Here is a 22,896-nt window from a genome sequence, read left to right on the forward strand (position 1 = left end):
ACTGATGTATGTAATTTTATTTCTGTAGAGGCAATAGCTTTCCTCTCACTAGTGCTTCTGATCCAAACTCTTTGTTATATATACAATACATAAACCACAAGGATTCCTGACTGATTATAAAGCAACAGAGAGTCTTGTGGCACCTTTAAGACTACCAGATGTATTGGAGCATAAGCTTTCGTGGGTGAATACCCACTTCGTCAGACGCATGAAGTGGGTATTCACCCACGAAAGCTTATGCTCCAATACATCTGTTAGTCTTAAAGGTGCCATAGGACTCTCTGTTGCTTTTTACAGATCCAGACTAACACGGCTACCCCTCTCATACCTGACTGATTATGTTCTTGAGTATTTAGCTGTTATGTGCCCCTCACCCATGGTCTGCATTGTTAAATGTTAAGTTTTGAATTTTCAGCTATAGAAGTGAAAGATTTATCAGACAGTGTGCTGTAGTCAGTTATGTGACTGTTATGTGTTTGTTTTCTGTATACAGCAGTTTTAAATCTTTAAGGACTCTGCTGTCTATGGAGGCCATCAGCTATTTTGTGTTCTTTCTGTGCAGACTGTGACAGAGAGGTGCACACTGTACTCTCAGTGAGTTTACTTTTGTTCTTTTTTGTTTCTTCTCTTAATCTAAAGCAAATGTCATTCGGACTGAATATATATGGCTGGTCTTTGTGTATAGAAAAACATGATAGTACCATTATTTATTCCTGAAACATTATTGAGAGCCACAGTAAAGTGTTGAGGGTCTTTGCATTTTTCATACACACCGCTACACCTCCAGACATTCAAGGCCCAAATCTCAGCCACCATCTTTCCACTGTGTAGTCTCTGTTGAGCCAAAACATAAAGGAATCAGAGAGAAGGAGGCCATGGCTGGCACTTACTGCACCCCAGGGGTGTAGGCAGAGGTGGGCCCGGGTAGTCCACATTCTCCCCCCAATTACCACCAAGGCCCACCCAAAGCTGAGCCTGTGAGCCTGCACCACCACCACCATCGCAACTACTGATTCCTCCCTGGAGGAGTCACCACCTCCACTGGAAGAACACCCAGCTCCCATTGGTTCCTCTGGGCACACAGCATAAGGCAGAAGGGAGCTTGAGGGCAGCCAGGGGCTGATGCCGGGTTTGTGCCCCAGAGGCTCGAGGCACCTCATAGACTCATAGACTTTAAGGTCAGAAGGGACCAATATGGTCATCTAGTCTGACCTCCCGCATAATGCAGGCCACAAAAGCTGACCCACCCACAACAGAATCTTCCAGCCTGCGACTCCTGCCCTGTGCTGCGGAGGAAGGCGAAAAACCTCCAGGGCCTTTGCCAATCTACCCTGGAGGAAAATTCCTTCCCGACCCCAAATATGGCGATCAGCAGAACCCCGAGCATACAGGCAAGATTCTACAGCCGGACCCTCATTTTACCCGCGATGGCACGTTAATGCCTAATTGACTAAAATCACGTTATCCCATCAAACCATTCCCTCCATAAACTTATCAAGCCTAATCTTGAAGCCAGAGAGGTCTTTCGCCCCCACCGTTTCCCTCGGAAGGCTGTTCCAAAATTTCACCCCTCTGACGGTTAGAAACCTTCGTCTAATTTCAAGCCTAAACTTCCCCACGGCCAGTTTATATCCGTTCGTTCTCGTGTCCACATTACTACTGAGCTGAAATAATTCCTCTCCCTCCTTGGTATTAATCCCTTTGATATATTTAAAGAGAGCAATCATATCCCCCCTCAGCCTTCTTTTGGTTAGGCTAAACAAACCGAGCTCCTCGAGTCTCCTTTCATAGGAAAGGTTTTCCATTCCTCGGATCATCCTAGTGGCCCTTCTCTGTACCCGTTCCAGTTTGAGTTCATCCTTTTTAAACATAGGAGACCAGAACTGCACACAGTACTCCAAATGAGGTCTCACCAGCGCCTTGTATAACGGAAGCAGCACCTCCCTGTCCCTACTAGAAATACCTCGCCTAACGCATCCTAAGATCACATTAGCTTTTTTCACAGCCACGTCACATTGCCGACTCATAGTCATCCTGCGATCAACCAGGACTCCGAGGTCCTTCTCCTCCTCCGTCACTTCCAACCTATGCGTCCCTAACTTATAACTAAAATTCTTGTTAGTGATCCCTAAATGCATCACCTTACACTTCTCACTATTAAATCTCATCCTATTATTGTTACTCCAATTTACAAGGTCATCCAAGTCTCCCTGCAGAATATCCCTATCCTTCTCCGAATTGGCAATACCTCCCAACTTTGTGTCTTCCGCAAACTTTATCAGCCCACTCCTACATTCGGTTCCGAGGTCAGTAACGAATAGATTAAATAAAATCGGACCCAAAACCGAACCTTGAGGAACCCCACTGGTGACCTCTGTCCAACCCGACAGTTCACCTTTCAGTACTACCCGCTGCAGTCTCCCCTTTAACCAGTTCTTTATCCACCTCTGGATTTTCATATCGATCCCCATCTTTTCTAATTTAACCAATAATTCCACGTGCGGCACAGTATCAAATGCTTTACTAAAATCGAGGTAAATTAGATCCACCGCATTTCCTTTATCTAGAAGGTCTGTTACTTTCTCAAAGAAGGAGATCAAGTTGGTTTGGCACGATCTTCCTTTCGTAAACCCATGTTGTAATTTGTCCCAATTGCCATTCACCTCAAGGTCCTTAACTACTTTTTCCTTTAAAATTTTTTCCAAGACCTTGCATACTACAGAAGTTAAACTAACAGGCCTGTAGTTACCCGGGTCACTTTTTTTCCCCTTCTTGAAAATAGGAACCACATTAGCTATTTTCCAGTCCATCGGTACCACCCCCGAGTTTACAGATTTATTAAAAATTATCGCCAAGGGGCTTGCAATTTCTCGCGCCAGCTCCTTCAATATTCTAGGATGAAGATCATCCGGTCCGCCCGATTTAGTCCCATTTAGCTGGTCAAGTTTGGCTTCCACCTCTGATACTGTAATGTCAATCGCCCCTCCTTTATTCCCCTCTGTCCCGCTCCCTCTATTCCTAAGCCCTTCATTAGCCTTATTAAAGACCGACGCAAAATATTCATTTAGATATTGTGCCATGCCTAGATTATCCTTAATCTCCACTCCATCTGCATGCTTCAGCGGCCCCACTTCCTCTTTCTTTGTTTTCTTCCTATTTATATGGCTATAAAACCTCTTACTATTGGATTTAATTCCCCTCGCGAGGTCCAACTCTACACGGCTTTTGGCCTTTCTCACCGCATCCCTACATGCTCTGACCTCAATAAGGTAGGTTTCCTTGCCGATCTCTCCCCTCTTCCATTCTTGGTACGCTTTCTGTTTTTTCTTAATCGCCCCTTTGAGACGCCCGCTCATCCAGCTAGGTCTAATTCTCCTGCCCACTAACCGTTTCCCCTTTCTCGGGATACAGGCCTCGGACAGCTCGTGCAACTTCAGCTTGAAATAATCCCAGGCCTCATCTGCCTTTAGCTCTCTAAGTATGTTAGCCCAATCCACTTCCCTAAGTAGTTGCCTTAATTTATTAAAGTTGGCCTTTTTGAAATCGTAAACCTTAGTCACAGTTTTATTTCTGTTAATCCTTCCATTTAGTTTAAACCGAATTAGCTCATGGTCACTCGAGCCAAGGTTGTCCCCTACAACCATTTCCTCAACGAGGTCCTCACTACTCACCAGCACCAAATCTAAAATGGCATCCCCCCTCGTCGGTTCAGCTACTACTTGATGAAGGAATTCATCTGATAGCACGTCTAGGAACATCTGAGCCCTATTATTGTTACTAGCATTTGTTCCCCAATCTATGTCTGGGAAGTTAAAGTCCCCCATGATAACACAGCTCTTATTAGTTTTTACTTCCTTAAAAACATTAAATAGTTCTCTGTCCGCATCCAGGCTAGATCCCGGCGGTCTATAGCACACCCCAAGCAGTATCTCAGGGGAGGCTCTAGTAGTTCTTTTACCCAGTGTAATTATTGCCCAGACAGACTCCGTCTTATCCATTCCATCACTTATTATTTCTTTACATTTTACCTCATTATTGACATACAATGCCACACCCCCACCTTTACCTTTTTTCCGGTCATTCCTAAACAGCACATACCCTTCCATACCTGTACTCCAGTCATGACTACCATTCCACCACGTTTCGGTTATTCCTACGATATCAGGTTTCATTTCTTGGACCAGGAGCTCCAATTCCTCCATTTTGTTACCTAGGCTTCTCGCATTGGTGTATAAACATCTTACCGTATGCTGTCTATCCTTTCTCCCATTAGTTATGCACTTGGGTACGGACCCCGTAGTGTCCATCTGCCCCCTCCTTCTAATGTCCAATTCCCTACCCCTGCATCAGAGCAGCCCTGCTCCTGCTATGTATCAGAGTGGTGTGTGGGCTGAGCCATGCCAGCCACAGGGCCTCAGAGCCACCAGCACCACCACCTTCCCGGAGAGCTCCTGAGCAGCCGTGCTGAGTCCAGTCCCTTCTCGACACATGCAGATGAGGCATGTGCTGCTCCCTGAGCCTGGCTGCTGCTGTCACGTGGAGACCTGCGCCCAGGGTGTGAGCAGCGCCAGCAGGTGAGTGGCGGCCTTTGCCTGGGGTGGGGCGTTGTAGCCGTTTGCAGCGGTGGAACCTGTGAAGCTGTTTTGCCACAGGTCGGAAAGGAGGCGAGCATGTGGCATTGGGCTGGGAGATGGGAGGGCACTGCATCTTGGAGCTACGGTTACCCATTTTGGTTGATCGTATTCCTGGAGGTTTCATCACATAATTCTTACTAAAATTTCTGGAGACTCCAGCATAAACCCTGGTGGGTTGGCAATCCTACTTACAGCCCCCACCGCAAGAGGTCCTGCACCTCTGGGTGTGGCCCCAGAGCCTCTTACTTGCAGGGCGGGTGTGACTGCCCATCTGCCAACCAGGGAGCCAGCAGGTGCCTCCGTGCCCCTGGGGCGCCTCACGGTGGGTCCAGCTAGCGTGACTGCCCATCTACCAGAAGTTGGGGCCCACCCAAAATTCAACTCTTAAGCTATGTCACTGCTGCACCCACTCCACCCTCTCCCTTTGTGCAGCTCCCAGATTGGAGTAGCCTCGCTTCAGTGCTGGGGGAGACACACAGGATAGGACTCATCCCCGCCCACCCCCCATTTCTTCCCCCTTCCAGCTGCTGGGCAACTCCCCCCTCCCCTGACCAGAGAGCACCTTCCTTTCCCTGTAGGGTTGCCAGTTTTGGCTGGACATATTCCTGGAGGTCTCATCACATGACATAATCTTTAATTAAAGAGTCATCTTTAAGTCCTGGAGACTCCAGGCCAATCCTGGAGGGTTGGCAAGGCTGACTCCTTGGCACAGCCTGATGCCCCCCTGGAGGGGCTGGCAGGCTCGGTAGGGCCTGTGCCTGCACATGGTCGGGATATATGGAAAGCCTCAGCCCCTAGGCTCCTAGCCCCATAGCAGCGCTGGGTCCCTCCCACTAGGGAGCCGGAGCGGGAGGAGTCAGCGCCGGCTCACAAGCGCTGCTGGCCCTGGGTTAGCAGCAGCCGGGACTCACATGGGGGGGGGGGGAGGAACTGGAGGGGAGGGGGAGGAGCGGGTGAAGGGGGCCAGGGGAGGCTGGCGGGGAGGGGCGGAGCTGGAGGCAGATTGGGGGGTGGGGGTGGGAAGGGGAAGCGCTTCCCTCCCAGAGCCCTGATCAAATTTCCAGAAGAAGAAGGGAAAAGCAGCAAAGGTCCCTTCTCCGCTTCTCGCCCAGCCTGCCCCACTCGCGCCCCTCTCCCCGAGCCAGGAGCAACATGGTGAGCGGGGCTGCGGTTGGGGAGGGAGAGGCTGGTGCTAGGAGGGGTGGGGAAGGGGACCTCAGAAGAGGGGATCCCGAGGAAGTTTTCTGGGGCGCCTCCTTCTTTCCCTGCCCCCTTCTCACGCATCTTTCTTTCTCTTTCTTTCTTTTGCAGATTTGGAAAAGTCTGTCACTCTTTGCCCTTGTGGCCATCGCCCGGCTGCACGCTGAGGTATGTGAGGGGCTCCGGGCTCCCCTGGGCACTTTTTACCATGACTAGATTTCCAGCTCGCGCACATACCCGACATATTATTAAGTGTAGCTGCAAACCCAGAGGAGAGCACGGGGATATTTGGGGTGGTTCGTGCTCGTAGTCCCACGAATCGCGAGCAGCTTTGATCTGCTGCAAAGTTCGAACCTGCAATCTAGGCAGCGGATGAGCATGAACGCAAATGTCTGCCTTTACCAGGGGAGACAAAGCGTCCAAAGCAGGGGAATTGGGGGAAAGAATAGATGGCGGGGGTGGGTATTTGGAGGAAGTAATGGTTCTGGGGGGTTCTGAAAAGCACCCTTGATTATTTACACTTTCCTTCGAGCAATTTAAACAATTAACAGTTTCTCCCTCCAAAGCTTTCAAACAGTTTCATTTGGTGAAAAATACACCCACAGTTGGGAAAAGTAATTTTTTTTCTTGGGGTAAAAGTTTCAGCATATAAGTGTGAATGGAGATCCTTGTTATGTATTCCTTTGGGTAGCTAAAGTTACATCTGCCTGGTTTAATGTTAGTGCCTTTTTATATTTTAAAAAGCATAACAGAATTTTGTTCCCATGCACTATATTAGATCTGTAAATCCTCTGCCAAAACCTAAGTCCTGTTGTGTGAATAGCTTGTGTTTATATTACTGCACTTTCATGCTTTAAAGTGAGACTGTACTTTCTCTGAACATTTCCTTTTTTACTGCATTGACCTTCTTCAGGAATTAAAAGCTATTAACTCCAAACTCATAAACCCAAAAGTCTGTTGATAGAAAATAAGCAGTGTCTGAATTCCTGGTGCTATAGCCTTCGTGAAAGTGAGGTCTGAAACAAACTATTTTATAATTAAGGCAGGAAAATGTGGAAGTGATTTAAAGAAAATGAACTCAAGCTGCACTAGGGCGAGAAACAGAATGTGCATTTATGAAGAAAAGAGATCCCTGGGGGGGGATCTTTCTTTCCACTTGCATTTTATCCCCCTTCACATTTGTTACAGATGGCTAGCCACACCCTGAAGCATCACAATTTGGCTCTGCCTAAAAATGTATAAACACATCTGATTTCCTACAAAACAACTCGTTTTTCTGCCTCCCACCCATTGTCCTCACTACCATGGTTATGGCAGAGACAGGATTTAGAATAATACAAAAGATTAAAAAAAAAAAACCAGAAACTAAAGCTCTCCAGTAAACTCCCCCAGATATCAGCATCTTGCTGAGGAGATGAAAAATTCAGAGTACTGTGGCATGCCAGGAATGGAGGTGAGATGGAAAGGTGATGGGGTCACAGCTAACACTGCCAAACCGGCCTTAGTGCAGTGTCCATGAAAACTGAGAGGGAGTGGATTTGAGCTATAGCATGTATTAACATCTCACATTTTTATGTGCATACTAATACAGTAATACTAGCCTTCTCTTAATGCCTGACATCTTACACAGTCAGTATTTCCATACGTCAAGAAGCTGGAATTCAAACAGGAAACAGTTTTATCCATCTTCTTAGGCACGTCTACACTTGGAGCTGGGGGTGCGAGATTCCCTGCTCATGTAGCCATACTTGCACTAGCTGTCATCAAGTTAGTGTGCTAAAAATAGTAGTGTAGCAGTGGCAGCACAGGCCGCAGCAATCAGCGGCATAGACTATTCGCCTTGAGTACAAACCTACCTGGATCCCCTGGGTGCATACTCGGGGAAGCTAACGCGTGCCGCTACTGCGGCTGCCCGTGCTACTGCAGTTACGCTATTGTTTTTAATGCACTAAGTTGATGAGAGCTGGTACAAGTATGTCTACGTGAGCTGGGAATCACGTCCCCATCTCCCAGTGGAGATGTAGCCACAGGATAGGTCAACACTAAGGCTATGTCTACACTACTGCGGTAAGTCGACCTACGCTATGCAACTCCAGCTGGAGTCAACGTGCGTTAGGTCGAGTTACTGCAGGGTCTACACCCGTCAACTTACCTTACTCTTCTCGTCGGTTTGAGTTCAGGGTCGACTGGAGAGCGATCTGCTGTCGATTTGGCGGGTCTTTACTAGACCCTCTAAATTGACCGCCGGTGATCGATCTCAGAGTGTCAATCCCAGCTGTAGTGTAGACATAGCCTTAGAGTGGCATGTAGAGTACAGATAATGCATGCCCAGATAGCATGGGTATAAACAGCAGGGTAGACGGCGAGGCACTGCTTAGGTGAGTAGCATAGAGTGTCGTACACGCATGACCCCCAGGGTATATATTCTACATGGTTCTCTAGAGTCTAAACACCCAAGCAGTGCTCCCCAAGTCTACACTGCCTTTTTTAGCAGTGTCTTGTCCCGCTGCCGGAGCCTTTACTCACTGCCTCCCCAGGCTGGAGCCTTCCACATGTAGGTACACACCACGGTGAGTGTGGACTCAGCCTGCCTCTGTCACTATGGTGTATAGCTACATGAATCCTACACACTGCCACAAGGGTAAACAAGTGTGGACAAGGCCTCAGTAATAGTAAACAAACTGTAATTAATTCTGGTCAATGTATAAGACAAAATCTCTTTGTAAGAAGGTGTGCATTGGTACAACTGCAATATAAATGTTAAATAATAACCATGATAGTGGTCTGCGCACAAGAGTAGGAGCCAGTGGATTTAGATCAGGGATGAATTTGGACCCTGATGCCAGCTGTGCTACTAGTATTCTGGGTAGCCCAGGGGTTCTCAAACTGGGGGTCAGGGCCCCTCAGGGGGTCGCAAGGTTATTATGTGGGGGGTCGTGAGCTGTCAGCCTCCACTCCAAAGCCCATTTTGCCTCCAACATTTGTAATGGTGTTAAATATATTTAAAAAGTGTTTTTAATTTATAAGGAGGGTCACACTCAGAGGCTGCTATGTGAAAGGATTTGTAGGTGCCTTAATTTTTTTTGATGCCCAAATTTAGGCACAATAATATCTCTGTGCCTTAATCTTCCCATCTATAAAATTGGGATAATAAAAACTTAACGGCCAAAATTTTCAAAACCAGGTTTAAAGTTAGGCTGTTCAGTGTGGATTTAGGTATCTGAACAGATGGTTTGATTTTCAAAAGTGCCAAGCACCTTGCATTTCCATTTCAGTCTGTGGAAGCTGGTGAGTGCTCAGCTCTTTTGAAAGTCAAACCATTTAGATACCTAAATATGACCGGCACATGCTATGGGAAATCCTGGCCTACCTGTCTTATGAAGCTGGTTGTGTTTAAAGACTAACTAGTTAGTGTTTAGAAAACACTATGAAGTTTAAACCCCTTATCTAAGTGCTATGTATTATTGCTATATGTCAGTGACATGCAATAATATTGTCTAAATATAAGTACGTTTTGTTCTGCAGTTAAGTACACGTCATAGAAACATATTGTGTGCCTCTTTTAGATTTCAGAGATGATAACCTCTCTAGTTGTTGTCTGCTTTTGGTGGATTCGGTGTTCAGTGCCATTCAGTGTATTCAGAAAATTAACACTGGGCATTAAACCTGTAGTTCCTATGTAGGGAAAATTGCTACTAAGCTCCGCTGGAGTCTCTCTCTCTCTACCTGTCTAGGTTTTTATCCTGCACTCACCCCAGTGCTATTGTTAGGCCCATTAGTAATCTTTCTTGAGAAGAAATTGCTTCAAAAAGGGTTCCTGCAGTTCTTTTGTGAAGACTGGAAAATTGTAGACTTGCCAAACCGTGGGAGCTTTTCTTGGCCAAGCTCAGTAACAATCACAAGAGCAATAGACCCTGAGCCCTACCACCCAGATGGAATCCAGCCATCATGCTCCTGGAGTTCTATTTATCTTTCTCTTCTGGGGTCAGCATCTGGAATCCCCCTCCTGCCCCCTGGTCGTGTTGGATGATTCAGTTGGAGGGATCAGGATCTCAGTGCAAGATTTGTATGCTAGTGTCGCAGGGACTGCCATGAAGATGGGACTGCTTGTGTTCATAGCTGGCCTTTCTCTGGGTACAGGGGTTGATTCTTGGAAGCAGAGTTTATAGTGAGGTGATTGGATGGGATAGAAGGCAGGAAAGTGAGACTCAAAATGTCTTTTACCTTCTCCATATCCTCTCCCATGGGAAAGAAAATGAGTGTATTAAAAGTTAATCCTTAAGCCTCTAAGTCTCCTATATGGTGCATATCTCATCCCTGGGTACTGAAGGAATAGTATGTAAATACCCAGTTAACAAGAAACGAATCCAGACACTCTGTTCAGTTGTCTTTACGGGGTCAGAGGACTTGTATATATGGGAAAGTTTTACCAGTTTTTAACACATAAAACCCTATTGTAGACAGGACAATTTGTATTTGAACATGTGTTAGCTGGCAGGGGTCAACCCTAGTAGTTTACCTTGACCAGCTAAGGTGTGTCAAAACTACAGCATGCCTTTGTCTACTGGTATAGACATGGTTTCAAGCTAATGGGAATGTTGCCATTGACTTCACTGGAAGCAATATCAGACTCAACATTCCTTTGAATTTTGTCCTGTCTGATATTTGTGCTCTGACACCATCCACCGCCTTGGAATCCTGCCTTTGCGTCTCCGCTTGGCAGGTGGTTGGACCTGCATGTCCATGGTGATGGGCACGTTATAAATGCATTAGAAAAGTGACTTAGCTAGTGCCACACAGCAAGTGCTCAGGTCTGCAGGGTGTTGAATCCTTTGGCCCAATCTAGCAAAACACTTAAGCATGTGCTTAACTTTAAGTGCTGTGCTGTATTAGGCCAGAGAGCTGAGCACCTTGCAGGACTGAGGGCTAAATCAGTAGGTGAATCAGCACTAGAACCTCGGAGCTCTGTCCCAAGAACCCAGTGCCATGCTCTAACCCCTACACCACACTGCCTATACATAGGGATGTTACCAAGGATGAATTCAGCAGCCTGGGCTGGTTGGGTGGATATTGCCAGCTTCAGAATATGACAAATGTAGGGTGTGTAATGCATGAGTGTATGTGACTCTGTGGCATCCCTCTGCAAACAAAGCTGCTGTTTACTGACAAGTCTGGGCTGTGCAAATTCACCAGCATGCAGCCAGGGCCTTCATCTGCCAGAGCACAAATTCTTTGCCTGTAATTAACAGGGAGCTGCTGGTGAGAGGCAGCGTAGTGTGCAGATCCCCTCCCCACACAAGACGAGGGGAGTGATTGAAACTCATAGTGTTGCCTACTGCATGGGCTCCAGCTGCTGTTATTGGAGCAGCTGCTTCCTCATCAGGAGGGACTGGGGGCACCTTTGATCTTTCTTGTGTGGTGTTACATGTCGAGGAACATTTTTCTTTGTACAGATGAAAGTTTGTGACAAAACTCTGCCAGATGCATCCTTCCAAAGTAATGAGACTCCTGTTAACCAGACTTTGTTTTCACATCCCATCCCAGGAGCCAGTTGAGATTCCCAGAAGTGCCTCGTTCAGCCAGATTGTGTCTGTCTCCACGGGGTCCTCTGTTATAGACGTTTCTGCTATATTCCAGAGTCTGAGCTGATCTAAGAACAAAGTGAATGTTCTCTGTAAAGGTTTATCCCTCAGGCTGGTGTCTTTGGTGTTATCAAAAGAAAAGACTAAAACTGTTAATACTCTGGTTTATTTTAGAGACGGGTCTGAACAGCAGAGTTGGACTTAGATCTAAATTTTTGCAGAGTTTGTGGGTGCTCTAAGCTGTGGGTATGGGTTCTAATGTATTCTATGTCATCCTGTGTGTCTATCAGTTATGAGCTCTCTGGAGCTGGAACTGTCCTCTTTGTACATATCTGTACATAGCCCAGCACAATGAGACCCTGATCCTTGATTGAAGTTCCTAGGCCAGGGGTGGGCAAACTACAGCCCACGGGCCGGATCCGACCCCTCAGGGCTTTGGATCCGGCCTGTGGGATTGCCACCCAGGTGGCGCCGCGGGCCCCGCGCCGCTCCCAGAAGCGGCCGGCACCACATCCCTGCGGCCCCTGGGGGCAGGGGCGGGGTAGAGGGCTCCGCGCACTGCCCTTGCCTGTGGGTACCTCCCCGGAAGCTCCCAGTGGCCAGGAACGGGGAACCGCGTCCAATGGGAGCTTTGGAGGAGGTACCCACAGGCAAGGGCAGCGCGAGCCCTGTGCTCCCCCTCCCCCAGGGGCTGCAGGGACGTGGTCCTGGCCGCTTCCTGGAGCGGTGCGGGGCCAGGGCAGGCAGGCAGGGAGCCTGCCCTGGCCCCGCTGCATGCCACTGCCATCCTGGAGCCACTCCAGGTAAGCGATGCCGGGATGGAGCCCACACCCCGAACCCCTCCTGCACCCCGCACCCCAACCCCCTGCCCTGAGCCCCCTGCTGCACCCTGCACCCCTCCTGCAACCAACCCCCTTCCCTGAGCCCCCTCGTACACCCTGCACCCCTCCTCTGCCCCAATCCCTTGCCCTGAGTCCCTTCCTGCACACCGCAGCCCCTCCCACACCCCGCACTCCCTCCTGCACAACAACCCTCTGCCCCAGCCCTACATTCATGGCCCTGCATTCAATTTCCCCACCCAGATATGACCCTCAGGCCAAAAAGTTTTCCCACCCCTGTCCTAGGCGCTACTACCATAGTATAAATAATAACTAGTAATTGAAAGCCCAGGCTGTCACAGGGGTGTAAGTCATAAAGTCATGTGTAAAAAATCCCAAAATGGTTGAGAACTTAAAAATTGGATGATAACGGACCGCAAATCCCAGTGATAATTGAACCTGGTGATATTCTGAACAGAGAGAGTGCTCAGCCATGCGTGTGGCTGTTTCCATTGCTTCACACTGATTCAGCAGACATAACAGTGACACACAGAGTGACAATCCTGGAATCTTTTTATGTAGATAATGAATAAGGTGCTGGATTACCAGGCCTAGAGGCTTATGTCCTGTGTTTAAGCAAGCTTTTCCTGTCACTCCATCAATGTGTCTCAACCCTGACCTTCTTTAGTGGTCAGAGGGGAGTTCCAGCCCGTGACCCATTCAGTCCTTGATCTCTCTGCTGGAGCTGCCAGTTCAGATACCAAGGTGCTCCGAACGCATGGTGATGGGCACCATATAAGACTGCTGATAATCATTGTCATTTATGCTGGCACTGATGGCAATATGAGCTCCTAACAATTCTGAAATGGGCTGAGACCAGTGATTCATCTCACCTAGGCTACTGAGCAGACATCAGATAGTAATAATTGATTATTATTTGCTTGGTCTGCAACTCAACCAGCTACTTAGAGGTCAACGTCTGTACAGCCTATTCCCAATCCCCTGAGCCCTGTGAAGTCTGATTTCCTATTCCACTCCCTAGTTCCCTAATTCCTGCAGTAAATACTTGGAGGCCCAGATGTTGTTGCTGATTCTTGTTAGTTACTGTACAGTTAAATTAAAGAACAGCCTTTGTGACCAGTCAGTCACAGCAAAGATATTGGGACCCACTGGGCTGGGACTCAGGCTGGAGGCTCCTTTGTGATGAGCTGGCTAGGAAGGGGTAGGGGGTCAGGTGGATTTGCAGGGAAGGGGATCTCGTGTCTCCTTAGCTCAGCTGTATCTGGATCCCTCAATCCCACATTCAAGCAGCTGAGCAAATGTGGTGGTGAAGCAGACTAAAGGCTGATTTGAAAGCAGGAGCTGGCTTAATGGCTTTTATATCATTGGGGGGTAAACTACTCCTCCCTTGCTCTCTGAAACACACCCAGAATGCAACCAGACAGCCAAGAGATAGGAGCTACAGATGGAAAAGATCTGTTAGGTCCCATCCAGTCCATCTCCTGCTGAGTAGCACAGGGTGGTTCCCCATAGTGCTCCGGGGCTGTACCCAGTCCACTTTTGTCCCAAATGGTATGATGCCCACCATTTCCTTGAAACACTATTATACTGTCTAATGTTCTCACGGGTAGCAAGCTTTTCCTGCTGGTCAGCCTAAATTTTCCTTTGCTTATTTCATCCCATTATTCCGAGTAATACCACCCTAAAACTGTAAACTCTCTGGGGTGGAGATTATCTTTTGATTATGCGTGTGTACAGTGCCTAACCCAGTGAGGCCTTGATCCCTGACCTGGATCTCTAGGTAGGTGCTGCTGCAATCCTAATAGATAGAGGAATCAGTGCAGACAGAGGATTTGAAAGACTAGGTAACATGACAAGAGAAAGGGACAGTTTTCAGAGTAGGAATGCAGGGTGACTGTGCACGCCTCATGCTCCACCGCAGCTGTCCCAAGCTAGGCTAGGGCAGGGTTTGGAGCAGGCCAGAGGAGGGGCTGAGGTGTGGCCCGGGAGTCCATGGACTTTAAAGCATGGGCACCTAATCTTCATCCATTGACAGGAGATCATCAGCCACCATCACCAGTGCAGTGTCTGCACAGCTCCCGGACCAGAACCCCAACTGAACAGGTCAGAGACATTTGGACTCTAACTCAGGGGTGGGCAAACCTACGGCCCATGGGCCGCATCCAGCCCGACAGCCGTTTTAAACTGGCCCTCGAGCTCCTGCTGGGGAGCAGGGTCTGGGGCTTGCCCCGCTCCGGCACTCCAGCCGGGGTGCAGGGTTGGGGGCTGCTCCACGTGGCTCCCATTGGAGCGACATGGCCCCCCTCCGGCTCCTACGCGCTCCAATGGCCGCGCTCCAATGGCCCCCTCTGGCGCTCCAATGGGAGCTGCAGGGGCAGTGCCTGTGGATGGGGCAGTGTGCAGAGCCCCCTGGCTGTACCTCCATGTAGGAGCCGGAGAAGGGACATGCCGCAGCTTCCGGGAGCCGCTTGAGGTAAGCGCAGCCCGGAGCCTGCACCCCTGAGCCTCTCCCCACGCCCCAACGCCCTACCCCAGCCCTGATCCCCCTCCCGCTCTCCGAACCCCTCCGTCCCAGCCCAGAGCACCCTCCTGCACCCCAAACTCCTCATCCCTAGCCTCACCCCAGAGCCCACACCCCCAGCCGGAGCCTGCACGCCTTCCCGCACCCCAACCCCTTGCCCTGATCCCCCCTCCCACACCCTGAACTCCTCATTTCTGGCCCCACCCCAGAGCCCTCACCCCCAACCAGAGCCCTCACCCCCTCCCGCACCCCAACCCCCGTTTTGTGAGCATTCATGGCCCGCCATACAATTTCTAGTCCCAGATGTGGCCCTCGGGCCAAAAAGTTTGCCCACCCCTGCTCTAGATACTGCTGGAGTTATCTTGTTCTTGATGATTTCCCCCAGAAATTGGCATTTCAACATATGCTGATAGCTGGAAAGATTATCTGCAGCCAAAGGTGGTTTCTTTGTAATTTTACACTCTGGGTCACACAGAATCTTTGACAGAGCTAAGACTAGAAGCCAAAATCTTGATGATCTAGCCAGTAGGTGGGGCTTGCTCCCACCTCACTCCCTGCAGATTGCCTGTAAATTTGTGAGAATATTTCTTTAACTGGCCTTCACTGGTAAATATTGGTAAGAACTCAAAACCATAAGCCTTCATCACAAAGCTCTCCATTCACTGTTGATTTCATAGTTAAGTCTTCTCAGGTGCCTGTTCTGCCAAGCAGGAAAGTCAGTGAAGATTCAGAATGTCAGTTGGAGTGGGAGGTAGAGTAGCTTGATGCGTGACTGAAGCCCAGAGAGAAATGTGCCAATCTAAGAAATCTGTCCATACTTAGGACACAGTATGGGACAATAAATCTCCATCTATAGCGGTGGCCCAACAAACTGCAACCTCAGGGCCAAATCTGGCTCTCAGGATCCTGTAATACAGCCCTTGGCTAGTCCCTCCTTGTAACTTCCGCACAAGGATAAAGCTGATCAGCTCCTAAGACTTCAGGTGAAAAACGAGGCGTTCCTATGCGTCCATCAGGAGAGATACAAATGAGGCAGAACCCTCAAGTTGCTGGCACATTGCCAGCACGGCCCTTGGTGGTATACAGTCTGGGTGTTGCTCCAGGTGTACAGTCTGGGGCTGTTTACTTGATGACTAATCAGTCTGGAATGCAATTCCTAGAGGCCTTTCTGTGCCACTGGGACCCCTGCCATTAGAGCACAGGTAATTGTAGCCCGAAGCCAACTGCTTTCCTGCTGCATGCTGTAACTCTTCGCAGATGTGCCAAGCTACCTTTGGGCTTTCGTCTTCAGCCTTGTCTTTGGCTGCTTTTTTCCTTTATGGTTGAGGAAAGGGCACTGTATATGAGGAACTGGTTTCCAGCCCTCAAAGCTCAGAGGTCATGTTAGTCACATCTGGATTGTTGTCTGTGCTTAGGAGAAGTAACATTCTCCAGGGACAGTGGGAATGGATGATTTGAAAGGATTGTAATCCAGTTTCAAAGAGGGTAGACTCATGTTGGAGAACAGTTCATTGAATCCAGGAGTATAGACAGCTTAGGTAGTGAAACTGGACCATTCATCTTTAGGTCACTGGTCTGAAGTTGGCCTGCATCAGCAGAAACTGTAGTATCTTACTGACAGGCAGACCAGTGTCAAGATGAACCTTTTATTATGAACAGGGACTATGTATAGCAATGAGGTAACAAACTTCCTACTACCCTGTGTACTGTAGCTTGTGACTGCCCTGCCCTGGGCTGCTTTGTTTCTGACCCAGCAGGGAGTATGTCCCAGGAAACCCAAAGACTGCATGAAGAGTGTACAGGAACTCTTGTAAGTGCATTACTACACTTCCTGGAGGACGTAGGCCTTGTCTACATTGCGGGGACTCCAATTGTATAGCTGGGTCATGTAGCAATGCTGGCATAACTCTGTAGACATAGCCTACAGTGATGGAAGGGGTTTTTCCATCACTGTAGGAACATCACTTCCTTGAGCGACAGTAGGTAGGTTGACAGAAGCATTCTTCCTTCACTCTGGCTGTATCTACACCAGGGGTTAGGTTGGCTTAACTACAGCACTCAGGGAGTGGATTTGTCACATGCTAGTGCTGTAGCCTTGCCGACCTAAGTTTTACATGTAGACCAGGCCTGACTCTATAGGAGAGAAACGGCAAGTCTGATGGCTGTTTGGTTGGTGGCTCCATGTGATGTGAGCTGGTGAGCTCATTCCTGTCCCTAGAGGTGGGGGTGGGGGTGGTGGTGGTGGTAGGAGGAATATTAAAATAACCTTCCATATAGGGTACTCATGGGGGCCGTCTCAGCAGAGAGGCCCAGGATTGAATTGCCACAGAGACTCCATTTCTCTTTTGCCCCTGCAGGTGAGGCTCCAGCTGGGGCTAAGTCACGTCAATAGGGGGTGGCATGAGGGGAGCTTGCTCTGCCACTGCCCAGGCTGCACCTATTCTGTGGCCAAAGAAAGGACTTCAGTGTTCAGGGTTGTCAGCTACAGCACGATATCCACCCAGATAAAAGCAGCTTCGCCTGGCAAGAGATCTGATTATTGTTACCTTGTGAAAACAACACTGTGGTCCACTATCACTGAGTGTCCCAGCTCACCAGGTGTGAGTGTGTGTGTGTGAGGGGGCGTCTTGCAGCCCCTTGCTAGTCTAGTAACAGTTAATAGACATTCATCTCAAAAATAGCCACCTGGACTTTTAATTCCACGTAGCAGAGTGTGGCAGGGCCCCCTTGGCTTCTGCCTCTGCTAGGTTCACAAAGTCACTCAGAGACCCTGGGTTTAGTAATCACTGGTGCACTTTATTCTCAGGCTTGTTCCCATCACCGTTTCACTACGTACAAGTAACCCTTCACCATCTGCAGGGAGGGGAGAGCTATCTCCCTGCTTCCATTCCCCGCCTTTTCCCTTTCATCCTGCTCTCCCTGACTTCCTTCCCCTGAGGCTTTTAAGCAGCCCCAGGCTAATTAGGTAGCAGCTGTCTCCGCCTCCCCAGTTAGGGCCAGGTTACCTCCAGCCCCCACTAATTTGTTCCCCTAACGAGGAGTGGATGACACAGAGGGCTGAATCTGCAACCCTTTGCCCAGCACCCTGTCACACTTCACAACAGAGGAAGTTTGTCACACTTTGTAATTGAAGGTGCAGTCAGATTGTCAGGCCATGACCTGGGGCTGGATGTTCTGGGTTAGATCCAGTGAGCTTCTCTCCTGCCCCAGCACCACCCAGCACCTCCTCTTAGGAGAAGCAGGCAAACCTTTTTATGTCACCTAAGGAGTCCAGATTGCTAATGCCTGATGGAAGTGCTTGGAGACCTAAGTTCACTGCCTGTCCTTCCCAGGTGACACTGTTCTTTGGGCCGGTTTGTTAGGGCGGGGGCACCTCCAGCAGGGGGGAGAGAAGAGGTACAGTATGCCTTGTCACACTGTTACACATCCCCGACTAACTCACGCTGTCTGTATTGTGCTTTTGAAAGAATCCCTGTGCAGGTCTCTGTGTTCACTATGCTGAAGAGTCAGGACTCTAATGTTACAAAATAAGGGTGTGTAGATGGCTGGATTTGTTGTGTTTTCTCAGTCCTATTACCTACAGAGCAGCCAAGTTAACTATAGGGCAGCCTGACAATCTGGTAGTGCAGGGCTGGTTCTGATTGGCTGAGAGGCCTGTTTGGAGTATAATAAACATGGCCTCATGCTTTAGAGGCATGATGGCCTAATGCGTTCGGTCACTCAAGAAGTGTGTGTAGACGGGATAAGCACACTCCCTGTCATGCAGAATTGTTCCCTACAATGCACTTATTAAGCCAGGCTTTTCAAATGTGGCTACTGCCCAACCTGAGACACTTTAAAGGGGCCTGAGATTCAGAATGGCCAAGCACCCATCTGCTGAAAAACTGACCCTTTTACAGTGTTTCAAGTTGGTGCCAAGAATCAGTAGTCACTTTTGCAAATCCTGGTCATTAGTGTCTTAGCCAGTCTAGCTTTCTATGTCCCATATTATGCTGCCTCCTTCCTATTCTTTGCAGAGACAATGGCCTGGTCTACACTATGAGTTTAGGTCGAATTTAGCAGCCTTAAACCGAATTAACTCTGCACCTGTCCACACAACGAAGCCATTTACTTCAACATAAAGGGCTCTTAAAATCGATTTCTGTACTCCTCTCCGACAAGGGGAGTAGCGCCGAAATCAGTATTGCCATTTCAAATTAGGGTTAGTGTGGCCGCAATTTGACGGTATTGGCCTCCGAGAGCTATCCCACAGTGCACCATTGTGACCGTTCTAGACAGCAATCTGAACGCGGATGCACTGGCCAGGTAGACAGGAAAAGCCCCGCCAACTTTTGAATTTCATTTCCTGTTTGCCCAGTGTGGAGAGCACAGGTGACCACACAGAGCTCATCAGCACAGGTAACCATGCAGTCGGAGAATCGAAAAAGAGCACCAGCATGGACCGTACAGGAGGTACTGGATTTGATCGCTATATGGGGAGAGGATTCAGTGGTAGCAGAACTCTGTTCCAAAAGACGAAATGCCAAAACATTTGAAAAAATCTCCAAGGGCATGATGGAGAGGGGCCACAATAGGGACTCATATCAGTGCCATGTGAAAGTTAAGGAGCTCAGACAAGCCTACCAGAAAACCAAAGAAGCAAATGGAAGGTCCGGGGCAGAGCCGCAGACATGCCGCTTCTACGCTGAGCTGCATGCAATTCTAGGGGGGGCCGCCACCACTACCCCACCTCTGACCGTGGATTCCGAGGCGGGGGTAATCTCAGCCATGCCTGAGGATTCTGCGGATGGGGAAGATGAGGAGGAGGACGAGCTTGCGGAGAGCACACAGCACTCCGTTCTCCCCAACAGCCAGGATCTTTTTCTCAGCCTCACTGAAGTACCCTCCCAACCATCCCAAGGCGTTATCCCAGACCATGAAGCCATGGAAGGGACCTCTGGTGAGTGTACCTTTGTAAATATAAAACATGGTTTAAAAGCAAGCGTTTTTTAATGATTAATTTGCCCTGAGGACTTGGGATGCATTCGCGGCCAGTACAGCTACTGGAAAAGTCTGTTAAAGTGTCTGGCGATGGAGCGGAAATCCTCCAGGGACATCTCCATGAAGCTCTCCTGGAGGTACTCCAAAAGCCTTTTCAGAAGGTTTCTGGGCAGTACAGCCTTATTCGGTCCTCCATGGTAGAACACTTGACCACGCCATGCTAGTAGCAAGTAATCTGGTATCATTGCATGACAAAGCCTGGCCGCTTATGGTCCCGGTGTTTGCTGGCATTCAAGCAACATCCGTTCTTTATCTCGCTGTGTTATCCTCAGGAGAGTGCTATCGTTCATGGTAACCTGGTTGAAATACGGGAATTTAATTAAGGGAACAGAGGTGGCCATTCCTACTGGGCTCTTTGCCTGTGGCTGAAAAGAAATCCTTCCCTGCAGTTAGCCAAGCAGGGTGGGGGTGGATCATTGGCGCTGAGCTTTTCGCGTTTGGCTAGCAGGGATCTTCCCTGATACCAGCTATGCGGTGGGGGGAGGGGTAAAGCAATCATCCCAGAGAATTGGATGGGGGGGGGTTAGTTTGGTTTCTGCAGGGATCTTCCCTGATACCAGCCACGCGGTGGGGGAAGGGATAAAGCGATCATCCCAGAGAATTGGATGTGGGGAGGGGGTTAGTTTGGATTCTGCTGCTGCACGTTAACAGGAAAACCGCAGTACTCAACTGGCTTTGCTTGGTATGTGGGAAAGGAGGGCGCTGCTTTTAGGAAGGTTGCAGAAGCTGAAAGACAATGGCTTACCATGGCCGCATGCAGGGCCGCCCAGAGGATTCAGGGGACCTGGAGCAAAGCAATTTTGGGGGCCCCTTCCATTAAAAAAAAGTTGCAATATTATAGAATACTATATTCTCGTGGGGGCCCCTGCGGGGCCTGGGGCAAATTGCCCCACTTGCCCTCCCCCGGGTGGCCCTGGCTGCATGCAAGCCGAATTCTGTTGCCCGGACCTGCATCTGTGATCTCTAACACCAAAGCCGCAGGCACTCAATATTAAGATGCAAAATGCGACCTTGTGCCAAAATCACATGTGCTATGTAATGTGAATAGTGTTTTTCACCGTGAAAGAGTATAAGCATTGTTCTGTAAAATGTATCTTTTTAAATACTTCTCTCCCTTTTTTCCCTCCCATAGCTGCAAATTTTTCAAGCCTCCCTCCTCCGTCCCGAAGGCTATCTCAGATAAGGCGGCGAAAAAAACGCATGCGAGATGAAATATTCTCTGAAATCATGCAATCGACCCGCGATGAAAGAGCTCATCTGAATGAGTGGAAGGACACCCTATCCCAGTACAGGAAAGCTGCCAGTGAACATGAGGCCATGAGGGACGAACGTGAGGAGAGGAGAGATGCTCGAGATGAGAGGTGGCGGATGCAACGCTGGGGCTGCTGCGTGATCAAACTGACATGTTCCGGCATCTGGTGGAGCTTCACGAACGGCAGCAGGATCACAGAGTGCCGCTGCAGCCCCTGTATAACCACCCTCCCCCCTCACCATGTTCCATAGCCTCCTCACCCAGACGCGTAAGAATGCGCGGGAGGGGGAAGACTCCGTGCACATGCCCACTCCACCCCAGTGGACAGCCCAAGCAAAAGGCTGTCATTATTTTGAACTTTTGAAGTGGCCTTTTCCTTCCCTCCTATCCTCCTCCCAAACCCCACCCGGGCTACCTTGTCAGTTCTCTCCCTCTTTTTATAATCAATTAATAAAGAATACATGATTTTTAAACAATAGTGATTTTATTTCCTTTGAAATCAAGCTGTGATCGAAGGGGGAGGGTGGGTTGCTTACAGGGAATGAGTCAATCAAGGGGGCGGGTTTTCATCAAGGAGAAACAAACAGAACTTTCACACTGTAGCCTGGCCAGTCATTAAACTGGTTTTCAAAGCTTCTCTGATGTGCAGCACTTCCTGGTGTGCTCTTCTAATTGCCCTGGTGTCTGGCTGTGTGTAATCAGCGGCCAGGCGATTTGCCTCCCACCCCGCCATAAAGGTCTCCCCCTTACTCTCACAGAGATTGTACAGCAAGCAGCAATAACAATGGGAATATTGGTTTGGCTGAGGTCTGAGCGAGTCAGTAACGTGCGCCAGCGACCCTTTAAACGTCCAAATGCACATTCTACCACCATTCTGCACTTGCTCAGGCTGTAGTTGAACAGCTCCTGACTCCTGTCCAGGCTGCCTGTGTATGGCTTCATGAGCCATGGCATTAAGGGGTTGGCTGGGTCCCCAAGGATAACTATAGGCATTTCAACATCCCCAATGGTTATTTTCTGGTCTGGGAAGTAAATCCCTTGCTGTAGCCGTTTAAACAGATTAGTGTTCCTGAAGACGCGAGCGTCATGAACCCTTCCCGGCCATCCCACGTTGATGTTGGTGAAACGTCCCTTGTGATCCACCAGTGCTTGCAGCACCATTGAAAAGTACCCCTTGCGGTTTATGTACTGGCTGCCCTGGTGCTCCGGTGCCAAGATAGGGATATGGGTTCCATCTATCACCCCACCCCAGTTAGGGAATCCCATTGCAGCAAAGCCATCCACTATGACCTGCACATTTCCCAGAGTCACTACCTTTGGTAGCAGCAGCTCAGCGATTGCGTTGGCTACTTGCATCACAGCAGCCCCCACAGTAGATTTGCCCACTCCAAATTGATTCCCGACTGACCGGTACCTGTCTGGCATTGCAAGCTTCCACAGGGCTATCGCCACTCGCTTCTCAACTGTGAGGGCTGCTCTCATCTTGGTATTCTGGGGCTTCAGGGCAGGGGAAAGCAAGTCACAAAGTTCCATGAAAGTGCCCTTACTCATGCGAAAGATTCGCAGCCACTGGGAATCTTCCCACACCTGCAACACTATGCGGTCCCACCAGTCTGTGCTTGTTTCCCGGGCCCAAAATTGGTGATTCACGGCTATAACCTGCCCCATTAACCGCATGATCTCCAAAGCACCAGGGCCCGCGGTTTGAGAGAATTCTGTGTCCATGTCCTCATCACTCTTGTCGCCGCGCTGCAGTCGCAGCCTCCTCCTCGCCTGGTTTTTCAGGTTCTGGTTCAGCATAAACTGCACGATAATGCGCGAGGTGTTT

General features: G+C 49.2%; 1 protein-coding gene across 1 annotated transcript in view; it reads left to right on the plus strand.

Moving 5' to 3' along the window:
• Positions 1 to 22,896, plus strand: part of FSTL1 (follistatin like 1) — a 176,325-nt gene that overhangs the window by 92,013 nt on the left and 61,416 nt on the right. Inside the window, exon 4 of the mRNA XM_065417493.1 lies at positions 5,946 to 6,002. Within this exon, the coding sequence (XP_065273565.1) occupies positions 5,946 to 6,002 (57 nt within the window). The remainder of the gene's footprint in view (positions 1 to 5,945; positions 6,003 to 22,896) is intronic.

This window comes from Emys orbicularis, chromosome 1, assembly GCF_028017835.1.
Source record: "Emys orbicularis isolate rEmyOrb1 chromosome 1, rEmyOrb1.hap1, whole genome shotgun sequence".
In the NCBI taxonomy this organism is placed as follows: Eukaryota; Metazoa; Chordata; order Testudines; family Emydidae; genus Emys; species Emys orbicularis.